This window comes from Phyllopteryx taeniolatus, chromosome 21 (genome assembly GCF_024500385.1).
Source record: "Phyllopteryx taeniolatus isolate TA_2022b chromosome 21, UOR_Ptae_1.2, whole genome shotgun sequence".
NCBI lineage: Eukaryota > Metazoa > Chordata > Actinopteri > Syngnathiformes > Syngnathidae > Phyllopteryx > Phyllopteryx taeniolatus.
The window spans coordinates 7,352,881-7,371,446 of NC_084522.1; the positions used below are offsets into that span (position 1 = coordinate 7,352,881).

Sequence of the window (18,566 nt, forward strand, 5' to 3'; positions counted from 1 at the left end):
TCCCCTGCAAATGCTTTCATTATATTTTGCCAGCTGTCACTTAACAAATGAAATTCGACGCTGCCACGGCTCTTCAGTTTTGTGAACTTAAATAACCACATTTGTAAAAGTGGATATAAAGTTTCATCTAATGACAAGGTCAATGTTTATATCAGCTGTTGTTTGCTGTTTTAAATTTATTTCATGCCCAGTGGGATAAGTACTGCAAATGACATGTACTCTGAGAGAAATGCTTTTATTTTGAAAGGCATCGTTTCCCTAATGCTTTAAACCCACACGCACCTTGTCAGACACCTGGAGTCTACCATTATTAGTGTAGGGATTAAGATTTGAAAAATGAACCTGTGGTGCTCCATTTCTCTTGGTAATGGCATCCTTGCCACTTTTATTAGCAGTAAACAAGTATAAAACTATATTGGGGTACCGTAGTATTTTATTTGATGTATTTTCCCATCTTGACAAAAGCCACCACCCCCTTGATCCTCCCCTTCACACCAGCTACCTGCCACCTGCTGCTATCCCTCCCTGCTTTAGTCATCATTGACCAAACCGATTCACACCTTATCTCTTTGACAGGTAAGTCCATGATTTTGAATAAATCCTTATTCAAATATTTTAGTGCAATGAACATGAGGGGGTTTGGATTGTTTATTCGTCTGGCATATGCTCCAACAAGTGAATTGCTTTCGGTAGTGATGTACAAAAAGATGCAGCCATGTAATAAAACTACAAAATAAGTGTTAATTGAATTGTAATGATCTAAATGAAGTCTATTATCGACTTTAAAGGGGACTCAACACAGACTGCTTTACTGATGTTACTGTCTACAAAAGAAAAGTCCCTCCAAAACTATATGAGATTATAGTTGGTGGAGAACTGGCCGTGTGAATGTTTTCCGGGCAAGGCAGATGGACAAAAAAGACTTGGCCAAACAATAAAGAGATACAATTCAAGACACATTGCAATACAATTTAAAAAACAAAACAAAAAAAACATTTTAAACACAATAAGAATGAGCTTTATGGCTGAAATAAGGAAAAAAAAAAAAAAAAGAATCTCATTATCAACTGACAGGTGAGGACGAGACAGGTGGAGTTCATGACAAACAGGGGAAAAAAGAGAAGTTTCAAATTAAAACAACACAACTTAAACATAATTACCAAAATATCTCGACTCAACTTTACTTCTAGAACATTTAACAGCTGCAGTTTTAACAAAGTGCTGTATATAATAAACATTGGATATAGAACATAATAATAATAATATTTTCAAATTAAAATATACTTTAAAAACAAACACCAGCGCTTCCACTGCTGTCGCAGCTTTCTGTTAAAGGTGATCAGGCCAATAGTTTAGGATTTTTATTTTCTTTTTTTAGGATTTTTCTAGATTTTGGGGCGGCCAGTGGTCCTGTATCCCACTAGAATAGATCTGCCCCTGCACCAGACAGCAGTCTAATCTTCTCTCTACATTCAGAACCAAAACAAAAGGAATCTGTTGTAAGGTGACCATTTTTAAAGCTGTTACTTGAGAATCCATCCATTTTATGAGCCGCTTCTCCTCACTCGGGTCGCGGGCGTGCTGGAGCCTATCCCAGCTGTCATCGGGCAGGAGGCGGGGTACACCCTGAAATGGTTGCCAGCCAATCGCAGGGCACATACAAACAAACAACCATTCACACTCACATTCACACCTACGGGCAATTTAGAGTTGTCAATTAACCTACCATGCATGTTTTTGGGAAGTGGGAGGAAACCGGAGTGCCCGGAGAAAACCCAAGCAGGCACGGGGAGAACATGCAAACTCCACACAGGCGGGGCCGGGGATTGATCCCCGTTCCCAGAACTGTGAGGCAGACGCTCTAACCATGCCGCTACTTGAGAATCATTAATGTGATATACAGGTAGTCACTAATTGGACCTACACATGGAGCAGCAAGTGGAGGAAACCACTTTTGCGTCTGAAAATGAATTGCCTTTATTCACCTCAGTGCTATAAAAAGAGATTATTTTAATTTTTTTGTGCTATTTTTGTTGTAAATAGTTAATTTGCATCTTAGCATAACTAGACAATCTCTACTGTATATAAAACCAATTGATTTTGTTTTCTTTTCTTTCACTAGCATTGTGGGTCATGTCAAATGTCGGTTTTAGTATATGCTGTGGGCTGCTGAAAAATGGATAGCGGGCCGCAAATACCCCCCGGGCCATAGTTTTGGCACCCCTGGTGTTTGCAGTTGAGGTCAGACTCCCCAGAGGAGGGAGGGAAAATGAGCTCCCTTCACATTGGCATCAGGCATACCAACAGAATAACAGGTGTATTTTACAGATAGTCTTCCATTGTCTTTAAAACAACATTTGACACTGGATTGCAGCACAAATCAAGTCGAGCAGCTCAAGATTTGAATGGCCATGTTCGTTTTCTTTGTTTTTGTGCTTATCTAAGCTTAGTCCGACTGACTCAGGTGGTGCAGCTCTCAAAGACTATTGTCTGGTGATTTCCACCAGTGGTAGCAACTTGTTTGAATGGCAAGGCCAGGTGTGGCTGTGCAATGGACAGGCATTTTTGAGAGCAGGTGCTCAAGCTAAAATAACTGGCAAAATTCTTTATGATAATAAGAAAATACAGTCAACAGTCTAAATAAGTAATACTTCTTCTTCTTTTCCTTTCGGCTGGTCCCGTTAGGGGTCGCCACAGCGCGTCATCCTTTTCCATCTCCTGCATCCTCCTCTCGAACACCAACTGCCATCATGTCTTCCCTCACGACATCCATCAACCTTCTCTTTGGTCTTCCTCTAGCTCTCTTGCCTGGCAGCTCCATCCTCATCATCCTTCTACCAATATACTCACTCTCTCTCCTCTGGACGTGTCCAAACCATTGAAGTCTGCTCTCTCTAACTTTGTCTCCAAAACATCGAACCTTGGCTGTCCCTCTGATGAGCTCATTTCTAATTTTATCCAACCTGGTCACTCCGAGAGCGAACCTCAACATCTTCATTTCCGCCACCTCCAGCTCTGCTTCCTGTTTTCTCTTCAGTGCCACTGTCTCTAATCCATACATCATGGCTGGCCTCACCACTGTTTTATAAACTTTGCCCTTCATCCTAGCAGAGACTCTTCTAAATAAGTAATACAAATCATCAAATTGATAAGTAAATGAATAACAGGCAAATAATCCTAAAATTACTGTATATTCTATGACTTAAAACCAACCTGATTGGACCAGACCACTGCAACAACAAAAAATAAATAAATAAACAAACAAAAAAAATAAAAATAAATAAAAAATAAAAAAAACAGCTTGTGACTCCCACCTGCACATTGAGCAATTTGATACAGTATATGGGCTGAACGGCAAGCCTAGATATGCTTTTGTGGCTGCGCATACATTATATTGTATTTTTCACAATTATCTCACCATCAAAAGAGTAATAGTTAAGGAAGTAGCGGGTTCCCACAGAGAGAGGACGTGGCCGAGTATAAAGACAAGAGTGGGGATAAATGAAAGGCCCAGCTCACGGCCGTTTGGAAGGTATCCGGTGCGGTACCTACTGCTTGTGTACATGGCGACAAATGCTGCAAGTTTCACTATTTTATCCACAGGTAAATATGAAATTATAAGTATAGTCAGTATTGTTGTAAAACAATGTATCGATACTGTATTTGTCTGGCTTGGCGGCAACCAGCTGTCTCTCACTCGCTTAAAACGTATGAAAGGTTATGTGCATTTTGATTGGCTGTAATCTGCAATGTTGCTATACATCGTGCAACTGTGAATCAAGTTTTGAATGGTGACAAAACCAGTGGCAGAGACCATTCATGAAAATAGTTGCAGAACCCCGCACACTGTGCGGGAGTTGTCAGGTTTGGCCGTATCGCCCAGTGTGGGGCAGGGTTAACATGCTCAGACAATGGTCAGGTGTATTTATGTGCAAAATGTCACCATAAGTACAGATAAATATGTAGCAGACACAAGACATATTCTGGCTTCAAAGGACAAACAAGACTTAAGACTGAAATAAAACCTCAGTCAACCTCATCTTTTTAAGAAGCTATTTGACAATTTGTAGGTTATGGTAACGTTTAAGATTTTTTTTGTTGCTCAAAATATGAATCACAACCAGGGTCAAGATTTATTGAGCTATTCTATCCCCGGTAGGTAAACCATGAGTAAATCCAAAAAAAGATAAGTTTCTGAAGAATACAGAAAGTTTAAAGCTATGTGCTACATGAACTATTTTAAAAACAAACATTGCTCACGCCTCACACAAAGCAACTTACAATGGTGTGGGAAAATTATGTGACATCTACAAACCTGATATGCTGATGTTTAAGAGCAAACGTCACACTCACTAGCTAAAGTAATAATTTGATTCCTATTATTTTATATATGTGTGTGTGTGTATATCGTGCATTGTTAAGTGAAATAGTCGTTTTTAATTCAAGTTGACAGCTGACTGCACACCTCAACCATGATAAAATGATGACAGAACACAGAAGCAGACAGCATTTCTTTTAGCATTTATTAGCATTATTGTCAACTGTGACTGTGAAAGCTGGTTCTGTAAAATGTCAAAAGCACCCTTGAAGTTGGCAAGTGATTCTGATATGGAGAGACTGGCACAATAAACTATTGCATCATCTGTGTAAAAATTAAATTTGGCTCGATTCACACTATAACCTAAATGATTAATTTACATAGAGAATAATACTGAGGCAAAGATTGAGCCCTGAGGAAGACCATTACAAATATTGACCTATTTAGGTGTGAGACCATCAAACTAAACACATTGAAATCTTGTTGATAAACTTCAAAATAAAAATAGTTAATGTGTAAAAACATCATGCATGTATGCTCTTTATACGAAAAGCTAAGTGCTTTCAGCTGGTGTGACGCCTTGGTTTGTACGATGTAAGATTCAGACCCAAATGGTCTTTTTTCTCCACTTATTGTGTCCCGCAGGCCAACAGAATGTTGTCCACAGTGGGGAAGACGAGGGTACTGCTTACCATCCTGTGTTTGACGGCCACCGGTTTGTTCTATAAATCCAAATGGAGTCTGCAACCCTTGTTTTCGCTCTGGCTGCAGGAGTTGCATGTTTGCAACTGCCAGCAATGCTTGACTGAGGGTGAGCACGAGTTTAAAACTGTGATAGACGAATCGCCAAAGCCGTTTTTGTCCACACAAAACCCAACGTCGGAGGACGACTTCAACTGGTGGAAGGTAGACGTTCATTTCACTGCAATTAAGTGTGACTGTGTACGATATTTATCACTGTTTTTATATTTACTGAACAACCCAGGTGCATGTGTTATAAAAATTCAGGTGAACTACAAGAGTACAAATATTTATCCATCCACCCATTTTCTGAGCCGCTTATCCTCACTAGGGTCGCGGGCGTGCTGGAGCCTATCCCAGCTATCATCGAGCAGGAGGCGGGGTACACCCTGAACTGGTTGCCAGCCAATCACAGAGCACATACAAACATACAACCATTCGCACTCACATTCACACCTACGAGCAATTTAGAGTTGTCAGTTAACCTACCATGCATGTTTTTGGGATGTGGGAGGAAACCGGAGTGCCCGGAGAAAACTCACGCAGGCACTGGGAGAACATGCAACCTCCACACAGGCGGGGCCGGGGATTGAACCCCGGTCCTCAGAACTGTGAGGCAGACGCTCTAACCAGTCGTCCACCGTGCCGCCCCCTGCCAAGTCTGAATGATTAAAAATACAAGTATATAAAATGAGGCTTTAAAATAGTGAAAAATCAAGTGGTACTCTCCACTCCCAAATGCTGTAGGCGTGTTTGCTGATGCGCCGAAACCATGTCGCGCTCAATTGTCAACTGTCAATCAAACACCACAATTACGACCTAGAAGAATTGATTCTACTACTAACTAAATGTTTGAGCCATGAAACTAAATCTGGTCAAAGCTTCCAGTGGCTGCATGGAGTGACGTGCGTACTCACGGCTGACAACAAGCCGCTCTAGAGTGGTAATGCCAGTGGACTATCCAAATGGAGATCTATTTTCAGGTTGTAAAACTGTAGTAATCTACTATTTAATAGTCTATGCTTTCGCTGTAGTTTTGATTTACCACAGGTGCGTTGTTTGTATTTCTCTCCAATCATATTTGGATTACATCTTGTTTTTGTTTTTACATCTATTTGGATCGACACGGTGTCTGTTTCACATTGCCAGATATATGAAAACCTGAATTCACTTGAACCTACACAAAAATATGTTGAAATGTTAACCTTCAGAGGTTGGGTTAAAAAAAGACCGTAAAAGTAGAAGTACTGATTCAACTTCTACAAATACAAAAAAAGTTCAGACTCTGAAATGTACAACCCCAATTCCAATGAAGTTAGGACGTTGTGTTAAACATAAATAAAAACAGAATACAATGATTTGCAAATCATGTTCAACCTATATTTAATTGAATACACTACAAAGACAATATACTTAATGTTCAAACTGACAAACATTATTGTTTTAGCAAATAATCATTAACTTAGAATTTTATGGCTGCAACACGTTCCAAAAAAGCTGGAACAGGTGGCAAAAAATACTGAGAAAGTTGAGGAATGCTCATCAAAAACCTGTTTGGAACATCCCACAGGTGAATAGGCTAATTGGGAACAGGTGGGTGCCATGATTGGGTATAAAAGGAGCTTCCCTGAATTGCTCAGTCATTCACAAGCAAAGATGGGGTGAGGTTCACCTCCTTGTGAACAAGTATGAGAGAATATAGTCAAACAGTTTAGGGACAATGTCCCTCAATGTACAATTTCAAGGAATTTAGAGATTTCATCATGTACGGTCCAGATCATAATCAAAAGGTTCAGAGAATCTGGAGAAATCACTGCATGTAAGCGGGAAGGCCGAAAATGCTCCCTGGTTCACATTCCTCCATGCCGTTGTCTTTGATAAGACTCCTAGGTCTTAATAGCTCAACAGCAGTGACTGTTACCGTCCGTCTTTATTTATGTCTTTTTACATGGCGTCGTCCTCCACAGAAGTTAAAAAAGTAACAATCCTATTTTGACAAAGTAAGAAGTGGAAAAAACAGATACCTGTTTTCAAAGCAACCTAATACCAGATACCTAAAAAAATATATACTTAAGTACAGTAACCAAATACCATATGTGTACTTGGTTACTGTCCTTTTAGTAGATTTAGAAGTGACGAAATGTGTACTTTACCTTCCACTAGTGCTAAACTTTAACAACTGAGCTTTAGGGTTATAGGTTCATGTCACTATTGTCACTTAGTCACAGATAGATAGTATTACTTTATTAATCCCTTGGGAGGGTTACATCAGGGAAATTAAGGTTGGTTCTTTGCTGTTTGTTTCAGAAATTGCAGCGGGAACAGCGCCCCCTCAGTTTCTTCAATGAAACCGTGAAAAAACTATTCACAATCTTTCCACCCATCCCAGAAGTTGAGGCTCAATCACCCGACCGTTGCAGGACTTGCGCGGTCGTGGGCAATTCGGGTAATCTCAGGCGATCGCACTATGGACCTCTGATTGATGACCATAACATCGTAATAAGGTAAATCCGACCCCTATACTTGTACAATATGAGTACCCCAACTTTTTTCAGTTTTTGGAGATACGAGCCGTCGCTTGGTTGATATTTTGTGTTGTTTCCAGTAAAAAAAAAAAAAATAATTAAATTGACTTACGAGTCATGTTCAGCCACTCCGCCAGCAGATGGCGGCAGCAAACTTTTTTTCTAACAAAAACATGAGCGAGATGAGCATGAAGTCGACTTGATGAAGGAGTACAAACGTAGTGCTGCTTCTACAATATGTACTAAACTGGAGAAGGGGGAGTTGGTAAAGGCTATAACACCAGCCAAGAGCCTTAAAATCATTCTTTCATTGAAATGATGGAGAAGCTATTGAAAGTGAGGGAAACCTGGCACAAAAAAACAAAACTAAAGTTCAGTGAAAGTGAAGTTAAAATATATATATAAATCAATTGAGGAAAAAGTTAAAAACAGTATTTCTTTACATTTTATTTTGTCATAGGATAGGCTGCAGCACGCCTGCGACCCTAGTGAGGATAAGTGGTACAGAAAATGGAGAGTACTGTATGCATTTATACAGTACAATACAGTGGTGTCTTGAGATACGAGTGCTGTGATATGAGCCTTTGCTTGGTCAGTTTTCTGTCTTGCTACAAGCAAACGTTTAAGATACAAGTGTCCTTCGGACCCCCGCCGCCAGGTGGCGCCAACAAACTTCACAACATTGATTCATATTGGTTTCCTTGGAGTGGGAGGAAAATATCAATGGTGGCCCTAATGCATCATTGAGAAAGTTTTCCAACCGCTTATAAACCCCACAGAAGATGAACAAGGAAGGACAAAACATTGGTATAGTTGTTTTCTGGTCACATTTTTGGTTTTTAATATAGAGAGCAAAGTATTACTAAGTGTTTTTATATGGTACAACACTGCTGAGTGCAATTTTCCCTATGGAAAAACACTTGTAAAAAAGTAATTCTGGTGTTTTTGGGGGGTCTTATAATTCCATACATTTCAATGGGGAAAGATGATTTGAGTGATTTGATTTACAAGCAGGGTCACTGAACAAACTGAACTCTTAAATCAAGGTAACACTGTAGTACTTCTGATGATTTGAATGCTTGACATAGTGATTGTTGTGATGTGTTGACTAGAATGAACTACGGGCCTACCAAGGGCTTTGAGTCAGATGTTGGCGCCAAGACAACTCATCACGTCATGTATCCCGAGAGCGCCACCTATTTGGACAACAACACTCATCTCGTGTTCTTTCCATTCAAGATAAATGACCTGCTATGGCTCCTCAACAACTTCACCCCTCAGTAGGTGTTGCTACCGAAACACTCGTATTGCCTCTCTCGTTATTTTGGAGAGCTAATTGAGCAGTAAATTATACCAAAAAAAATAAACATGCATTTCACTTGAAAGAGATTACTTTCATTTTTATTTAGGTCTAAACAATAAATACTGAGCCCTGCAACAATTACTTCCACAAAATTGCTATGATTTACCACAAAATCAGTATATTTTGCATTAATTTACAACTCCTAAGGGTTAGGGCATGTGTCAAATACTGCTTATACAGCTCTGGAAAAAAAATTTAAGGTCAGTGTTTTTTTTTTTTTAGTTTTTAATATTCTGCCAATGCTCTAAATGACAAAAATGGAAGTATTCTCTCAACCGATTTACGACATCCCCAGTTGAGGTCAGCAGTGCCCCATCCTTACTATAAACGGTGTTGGTGTACTGCTTCCCAGTCCTGAAACGCTGTATGACGGACCAAAATTTCCTGGAAGTTATCCGGGAGTCATTCTCCATGGCCTCACCACATCCTGAGTTTTTGCCTCAGCAACCATCAAGTCTGCATTCCGCTTGGCCTGCCAGCACCCATCAGCTGCATCCAGAGTCGAACCGCCAAAAAAGGCTCAATAGCTCAGCTTGACAGCAGCATCCCTTACCACGTTTGTGGGAATTGCCGCAATGACTGGCATCGCTTATGGCCGCCTCAACAATAGAAGCACTTAACATGGCCCACTCTAACTCAATGTCCACTGCCTCTAATGGGAAATGGTTGAAGTTCTATCAGAGGTGGGAGTTAATACTCCTTTCGACAGGAAACTCTGCCAGATGTCCAGAGAGTCCAACCCCTCTCAAGACGACTGGCACCAGACCCCAAGCTGTGTGTCGAGGAGAGTCCAACTGTATTTAGTAAAAACTTCCAAATCTCGCACACAATCTCAGGCTCTTTCCCTGCCAGAGTTGCCATTCCTACATCCCTTAGAGCCAGCTTCTGTAGCCGGGATCAGACTGCAATTTATTTGGGCCACCACCCAGCTCTCTGTTCACCCAATCCCCATTGCAACTACCACATGGCTCTACATTGTCTCTTCGAAGTGTGCCCAGCTGGGCCCCATGTGTTCAGGCCTAGCCACCAGGTGCTCCCCATCTCGCTCGTCCCGGTGACCAGCGTCCGGGCAAGGGAAAACGAGGTCCAAGAATTGTATCCATCATAGCGGGTTTCTGAGCCATGCTTTGTCTGGTCCGTCACCTAGGACCAGTTTGCCCTTCGTGACCCCGCCAGGGGCATGAAGCTGCCAGACAACTTAGCTTCGAGGATCACTGGGACACACAAACCCCTCCACAATGATCGGGTGACGAATCAGGTCAGACAAATATATTTGAAGACATTTAAAAAAAAAAAATTAAATAAAATAAAAAAAATAAATTATCACAAGGATAAATTAGGCTAAATCAATCGCTGCAACTCTTGCAGTAAACCTAACCATGAAGGCCAATATATCTAAGAATTTAGTGCAGTAAATGGCACTGAAATTTTATTATTTTTGAATGTGCTTATTTTAATTATTTTTTTTTACTTATAATTTCACTAAACTCTCATGAGAAGCACCTTTGTAGTGTTATGATGTGACTCATTGTCATGGTGTATGAAGATGTACTGATAACATCCATAAGCAGGCATGTAACGCTGAGTTTAAGGATCTATAAGGCCAGAGTTGTTTTGTTCTCATTTTATCTTAATGAATGATAAATGCATTTGTTGCTGTATTTAACCTTCAACAGAGATAACGTTCAAAATCCAAAGATGCGAGGCAACAAGGACTTGGTAAGTCTGACTTATAAATAATCTTGTATGCCATCTGTTTGTTCCCTTGGGATACCGGTCTCCTTTATTTCAGTTTAAGTGTCTGTAAAAGTCTGACATTCAACAGGTAATGATCCTCAACCCCACTTTCATGAAATATACACATGAAATGTGGCTGGGGAAAAAAGGACGTTACCCATCCACTGGCTTCATGACTGTGTTGCTAAGCTTCCAGTTATGTGACGAGGTAGGCAGCTCTTTTGTTTATCAAGTTTGGTACTGTGTGGACACTTATTGACATAAGTGTTTTGCTAAAATAAAATACCAATGCAGTGCAGTAAAAGGGTAATAACTGTGAAATGTGAGATAAATTTGCTAGAAGTACAATTAAAATGTGAATTTGACTTCTTTCCAGGTCAGTGTTTTTGGGTTTGGAGCCGACACAGATGGAAATTGGAGCCATTATTTTGAAATGCTGAGGAACAAAAAACTGAGAACTGGTCCTCACGCTGGCATGCAGGAATATGAAGTCATTCAGAAGTTGCATCAGAAGCAGATAATACGTTTTTTTAAAGGACCGTAACGAGTGCTGGACTTATTTCTATTTATTTTTTGTTTGCGTCTGGTTTGGGACACCATTTTTTCTACCAATTTCGTTGTAAATAGACAAAACACCATTTATTGTCACCATTTTGCTAAACGTTGTATTTAATTACAAGTCAATATATATACGAGCCATTCTTTTGTTGTTATTTTTGTTTGCTTTTAAATATCCAAATGAATTTTGGGGAGAGGAAAGCAAGTGTAATATACTGCAAGTGGACACCCCAACCTAAACTATGATTCAAATGTATGTTTGTGAGGATAAGCGGCTCAGAAAATGGATCGATGTTAAAATGCAGAATCAAATATTACACAGTACAAGAAACTTTCTGAAAGACGTTTTTCTGACATGTCTGCCTACACAAATGTTTATTAACTGCTTTTACAACGTTCACAGAAGAGGCAGCTCTTACCTCTAATGGGAATTTAGTTTCAACTACTTACACTGTGAAAACACAAGTGCACATGCCAATAAAATATAGTTTAAAACAAGGAATGTGGAATTAAATTGGATACAATACGACACGTGGTTTTACCACCCCTTCGATATCACTGTAACACTTCAAGCACATTTAAAAACAAAAAGTAGGGCATTATTATTATTGGTAAAGGCGGAATTGTCCATGCGGCTCTTGCATTGGAATGTATTGCTGTGCATCGTGAAGTGTGCGTTCGCAAGAGGCAGAGTGCTGCCATCTAGCAGTCCTCCTGTGGTAAGTGCAACAACATAAAAACAAGCTCTCAGCAAGTTGTGCATTTACTGCCAAGGTCACGGTTCCTTTTTATCACAGAAATAATATTTACCTTAATTAGCTACAGCTCAGAAAAACTATAGCTGTTGTCAGGAATGAAAGAAACGTTTCATTTCAGGTAGGAGTTGTGTAAAGGCAGCACGCTAAAGTGGTTAGCAGGTCTGCCTTGCAGTTCTCAGCTCTGGAAAAAAAAAAGCCTAAATTTTGTATTTGAAGTCATAAAATTACAATAGTATTAATATACAAAGTTGTAATGTTACGAGAATGAAGTTGTATTTTTCGAGAAGATGGAAAGTTCGTCTTACAGCAGTTTTATTTCTGCATAAAACATTAAATGGATTAAGTTGTTTTAAGTAACCCTAATTTTATACTGACTTGACAATCTTTTCTTTGATCTCTAAAATGGTTATAAAAGGACTTGTGCTTATAGGCTACAGCCAATCATGCGGTTGATGACATCACATCTGTGAGCTGCCTGTCATAGAATTCATGTTTCAATTGGCCCGTGGTTCAGATATGTAATGACCCTGTGAATTGAATTGAGATTTGTTTCTAAAGACATTATACATGTTATACATATCATTTGATGAGTTTGAGTTCAAACCATAGTATCTACCTGTAGTTATGCTAGTTATCACAGCATACACAGGGAGTTGGCTGACCTCTTTTCACGTGTTTGGTCACGTGACGTTCGCAACACAGGTGCAAAAGCAGTTATGAGGTTAATTTGAGTCGAAAGCAGAGGGCATAATTGCTAAACATGGTGGTCCCCTGAGATGGAAGAAAATTGATTACTTAATCTGTTTATTATTCCACAAATGCAGAATTTATCAGAATATAATCATGTTTAGACTAGTGGTGCCCCATACAAAGTATTCTTACAAAAAGAAATGTTAGCTTCAGTTCCCCTTTAAAAGGCGAGAATAGTTTTCCAACATGATAACAATACATTAACAGTTTAATGAGAAAAAACGGTTTATTATTTAATCGACCATGAAACAAATTCAGTGAGGATGATGACATGGATAAGCTCTTAACTATAATTCCATTCACAGCTGTGACATGAGCCTTAAAGGAGGTTTGAATTGCTCTTGCCAGTTCTTCCGGTCTTATTTCCAAGACAGCGCACGTAAACACCCTTCCCTCAGCCACTTCTGCAGTGGATTCCAGCTGAGTGTAGGATGTTTACATGAACTGAGCCCGGATTTGAGAGGCAAAGTCGTCTTCGTCGTCGCCTGCGGACACTGGGATTGGAAGTAGCTGGTGGCGGCAAACATCAGACTGAAAGCTCTGCTGGGAAGACAGCTTCCAGTCGGGGATGTTTACAGCCCCTCAACTACCTAGTGCCACTGAACAGTTACACAAAATAAAAAAAGTTGCAAGAACAAAAACCTGTAAAGTAACGACAAAGTCCTAATATTCCAAGAAAACAAATTTAATCAGAATTTTACAAGTCAATGTTATAAGAATAAAGACATTTTACAAGAAAAAGTAATGGGCAAAACTTTATTTACTTGAAAAAAATATGAGAAGTTGTAAAGTCATGAGAAGTCATTATAAGAAAAACGTTGCAAGATTACAAAGTTGTATTTTCCCGAAAAAAAAAAACAGAACATTGCATTCGTCATATTGCAAAATATATTTTTTTAGAAAAGTCGGAATTTTACAATAAGAATACAATTTACCGTAAAAACTAGTAATATGCAAAAAAAAAACAATGAGATGAAAAGTTATTAGACGTCATTTTGGAAAAAAAGTTGTAATATTACAAGAATATGTAGTCATAATTTTAGGGAAAAAAAGTCATATTACAATAAACAGTTGCAATGTTATGCAAATGTTTTTAGAAAGTCTTAAATTTCTGACAAGTCATTCTAAGAAAGTTTTAATATAAAAACTACTTTTTTTAACTTGGAAAAAAAAAGACAAGACATTGAAAAGTTAAGTCATGAGAAAAAGTTGCAACATCACAAGAATAAAGTTATGTTAGTCGTAAATGTATAAGAATATGTAGTCATGATATGAGAAAGTCAAATGTTTTTTTAGAAAGACAGAATTTGAGAATAATGTTCTGCAAATACGTTAAAATATATTACGAGTTTACGAGAAGTTCTCTTATAGTTATACAAGTCATAACAAAAAAAGGGTTGTAATGTTACAAGAATAGTTATTTTTGGAGATGTAAATTGACAAGTTATAAGGAAAAGAATAAATCTGAGATCTTTTTTGGGGGGAAAACAAAGTCATAAAGAGTAGTGATGATATTCAAACAAAAAGTAGGAATGTTTCAAGAATAAAGCCCGTAAAGTTACAAGAGACAAAAGTTATTTTTGAGGAAAAAATGCCAGAATACTATGAGAATAAAAGTAGTAAATGTTATGCTAATAAAAGGTCTATTTTATTTTTCTAGAATAAGAATTATAGTTATGCATGTTAAAATTCCAGGACAACATAACAGTTGTATTTTAAATATTTTATATTGTTTGTACAATTTATATTTTTTCAATTTTAGAATACATTATTATGAAATTATATTCTATTACATTAATTTTGTAATACTAAGTATTTGTTTAAAAAACACGTATGAAACTTGTTACTTCTAACATGACATGATCCTCTTAATATTACACCTTTATTCTTAGTCTTAATTTGCATCGTTTTTTTTTGTTTTTTTTACATTTGGCTTTTTAAAAAAAAATCGCAAAAAAAAAATCTAGTCTGACGTCACTGGCGTCGTTTAAAGCCTTTCTCTGTCACCTTGGCAGCTGTGACTGCGTGACCTCTGCGTGTTTACATACGTTTTATTTTAAATGCTTTTGTTAACCTGGATAAACGTAACATTGGAACGGAGTAGGAAGCTAGAGTGCTCTGACGTCATCGTATGTACACCGCTAGGAAAGACTTGACGAAAGGCCAAAAAGCCACTGTCAAAGGCTTGACCCAAAACAGCCCAAAAAGACCACTTAAACGCTCACGCTCTCGCTATTTGAAGGCGTCAATCAGTGAAAATACCCCGCTCGTAGCGGGTAAACGATCGAAAGTAACTTTATGGAGCCAAACGGCCGCTTAAAGGCACAAAGTCAAAGTGTTAGCTCATGCTAGGCTAACGGCTAGCTCGGTGACTTAGCCAGCTTCAGCTAGCTTGTCCGTGACCCGAACCTTCTGTTGTCTGACGTCTCCTTACCGGGCCGAGTAAAAAAACTCGTTCCGCCAAGTCGACGTCCACCCGAGACCGATGCCAAGTCGTTCAGGATACGTCGCGTCCACTTTGGGCCAACCTGTTGTTTATTTGCCTCCCACCATCACGCGCACACGCTACCATCTTCATTCACTTGCCTTTATTTTGACCTTATAGTTACTCGACACCAACATTGACGTCATTGTCATGGCAACGTAGCACCGCCCACCGCCCCGGTGATTGGATGAGACAAATTTGAGTTTATATTTTGACACCTGGCGACATTTGTCTAACGGCTCAAATAACATTTGAATAAAAATATCAGTATGAACAAAAATAAAATTATACTGTGCATACATGCTTTTAAAATTTGTTAGAATTAGGACATGTTAATAGTAGAAATGTTTTTTTTTTTTTTACAAATATCCATCCATCCATTTTCCGAAGTAAAAAGATATACAGTAATAATAATATACAATGGCATTAAAGAAATAGTAAGCTTTACTCGTTAATAATTGTTGGCTCATGTACACCAAACCAAAATATATTAAATACAATTACAGATAAATGTGCCAAATGACTAGAACTTGACTCAATAAATGAAAGCAATTAGGTAGCAAGTGAGCCATTCAGAGTTGAATACACATGATTTATATCTCCAAAAATGTGTTCTGTTCGACACGGGTAGATATAATGCATGTCCAATATGACATGTCTCTCAGCAGATGCCCATTATTTGTCATTAGCGTCACTGTGACATTGTCACCTGAGTCCAAAAAGCACCCTTCCCCCCAAGGTGGTTTTAAGGCTGTGTGTTATACGATGGTTATCATTTTTGACACATTTAATCATTTGTGCATCCATTATTTTAATTCAGATCTTAATTAGAACACCTTGTTGTCCGTTTTGACAGGTTTGACCTCCTCTTTACCTTTGCCTTAGCGCATTAGTTACCCGATGTCAAGTACATGTCATTGTTCATGCTGCTAGCTAGAACTGTGGAGCCTGCTGCCTTGCCCAAGGACATATTGATTGACAAATAGAGTATTTGAAGGCAGAGGGTAAACGTCATTATTTGATCAGGTAAATAGACATGGCCTCAGTTGAACCGTTTGTGCTCTGTACAAAAATCCTCCACAAGGCGTCAGCCTGGAGCTGATCTCCTCTTCATTTGGACTGGATGGCATCTAGGTATTTTATAGCCAGTATGAGCTTGATTACTTTTCAACAATCATGTAGATGTAAGGCAAGATTAACAAATGCATTAAGTTATCTTCAAATTGGCATCCACTGCGATCCACTGGAGAGGAACGTGCGCTCTGTACCTCTGCTTTTCCCAATATTTCTTAATATTTCATATGACATATCTTCACTCCATCCATCCATCCATTTTCTACCACTTATCCGAGGTCGGGTCGCGGGGGCAGTAGCTTTAGCAGGGATGCCCAGACTTCCTTCTCCCCAGCCACTTCATCCATCTCTTGTGGGAGATCCCGAGGCGTTCCCAGGCCAGCCGAAGGACGTAGTCTCTCCAGCGTGTCCTGGGTAGTCCCCGGGGTCTACTTCCGGTGGGACGTGCCCGGAACACCTCATCAGGGAGGCGTCCGGGAGGCATCCGAATCAGAAGCCCCGGCCACCTCATCTGGCCCCTCTCGATGAGGAGGAGCAGCGGCTCTACTCTGAGATCCTCCCGGATGACTGAGCTTCTCACCCTATCTCTAAGGGAGACCCCGGACACCCTGCGGAGGAAATTCATTTCGGCCGCTTTTATCCGGGATCTTGTTCTTTCGGTCACGACCCACAGCTCGTGACCATAGATGAGGGTAGGAACGTAGATCGACCGGTAAATCGAGAGCTATCCCTTTCGGCTTAACTCCTTCTTTACCACAATGGATCGATACAAACTCCGCATCACTGCAGACGCTGCACCGATCCGCCTGTCGATCTCCCATTCCATTCTTCCCTCACTCGTGAACAAGACCCCAACATACTTGAACTCCTCCACTTGGGGCAGGATCTCATCCCCGACCTGGAGAGGGCACGCCACCCTTTTCCGACTGAGAACCATGGTCTCAGATTTGGAGGTGCTGATTCTCATCCCAGCCGCTTCACACTCAGCTGCGAACTGCTCCAGTGAGAGTTGGAGGTCACGGCTTGATGAAGCCAACAGAACCACATCATCTGCAAAAAGCAGAGATGCAATACTGAGGTCACCAAACCGGTCCCCCTCTACGCCTTGGCTGTGCCTAGAAATTCTGTCCATAAAAGTTATGAACAGAATCGGTGACAAAGGGCAGCCTTGGCGGAGTGCAACCCTCACCGGAAACGAGTCCGACTTATTGCCGGATATGCGGCACTTCACTCGTACTGATGAAAAGCTCCAGTGTCGAAAATCCATCTATAACCTAACCATGAAAATTGATTCCCTTGTTGTTCTGCAATTGCCCGCAGCTATTATAAGAGAGACTGATTTTCTCGGTGCACTGGAATGGAACATGCACTCCTTGTAGGGCTTTTTGCCACATGTGAACAAATTTACTAGCAATGGCAATGTTAAGGAGTCGTGCTGTCTACTCAAAAAGAGGAGAAGTCATGATCTTTTTAAGCCAATGAGATCAGAGACAAAGCGGCATCATTTAGAAAAGGGGTGTCCAACCCTTTTGAAAGAGAGAGCTACTTCACCTGAAGTGCTGCCAGTTTGATACACACTTCCAAAAATAAAAATGCTCAAATTACCTATAATTATCTGTTATTATTGATAATATTCTCGTAAGTGAAGAAACTGATCATGTTAATGATTTCTCACAATAATTATTTAAAGGGGAGGTGGCACGGTGAGTTACTGTTTAGCATATCAGCCTCACGGTTTTGAGGTCTTGGGTTCAAATCTGGCCTTCCTGTGTGGAATTCGCATGTTCCCTTCTTGCTTGCGTGAGTTTTCTTCGGATATTCCGGTTTCCTCCCACATTCCAAAATCATGCATGGTAGGTTATTTGAAGACTGTAAATTGTCTGTTCGTATGAATATGAGTACGAATGGTTGTTTGTCTGTGTCTAGGAATTGAGTGGTAACCATACTAGGGTGCAGCTGGAATAGACGGCAACTCAGGCGTAACCCTAATGAGGATAAGCGCTGTTAAAAAAATGGATGCATGGGTACTTAATGTTAACAAATTCACGTTCTGTAGATGAATCACAAAGGTATACCAATATTTCTTTATACTTTATACTTTATTTACCGTTGTGCATGTGATGCAAGGCCGCGACAACAGAACGTCGTGTCAAGTCGCGTAGCGATGCTTAACGTGGGCATGTGCCGTCACGGCGCCCATCTGGAGTTAAAAAAACGTTCAACTTGGGAGCAGCAACGCTGTGACGTCAGACGGCGT

The 18,566-nt window shown here is 39.8% G+C and overlaps 1 protein-coding gene across 1 annotated transcript; it reads left to right on the forward strand.

Moving 5' to 3' along the window:
- The first annotated feature begins 313 nt into the window (after window positions 1–313).
- LOC133471364 (CMP-N-acetylneuraminate-beta-galactosamide-alpha-2,3-sialyltransferase 1-like) lies at window positions 314–11,740 on the forward strand. The gene is made up of 7 exons (XM_061760825.1): window positions 314–576; window positions 4,964–5,224; window positions 7,367–7,563; window positions 8,697–8,864; window positions 10,624–10,666; window positions 10,773–10,892; window positions 11,061–11,740. Exons 2-7 carry the CDS (start codon window positions 4,973–4,975, stop codon window positions 11,226–11,228), a joined length of 948 nt encoding a protein of 315 aa, XP_061616809.1. The 5' UTR covers window positions 314–576; window positions 4,964–4,972; the 3' UTR covers window positions 11,229–11,740.
- The last annotated feature ends 6,826 nt before the right edge of the window (window positions 11,741–18,566 follow it).

Excerpts from the sequence above, each read along its gene's own strand:
- LOC133471364 (XM_061760825.1), top strand. The coding sequence starts at position 4,973 with ATGTTGTCCACAGTGGGGAAGACGAGGGTACTGCTTACCATCCTGTGT. Across the intron at positions 7,564-8,696 it reads GACCATAACATCGTAATAAG|AATGAACTACGGGCCTACCA; the intron begins GTAAATCCGACC and ends TGTGTTGACTAG. Across the intron at positions 8,865-10,623 it reads CTCAACAACTTCACCCCTCA|AGATAACGTTCAAAATCCAA; the intron begins GTAGGTGTTGCT and ends AACCTTCAACAG.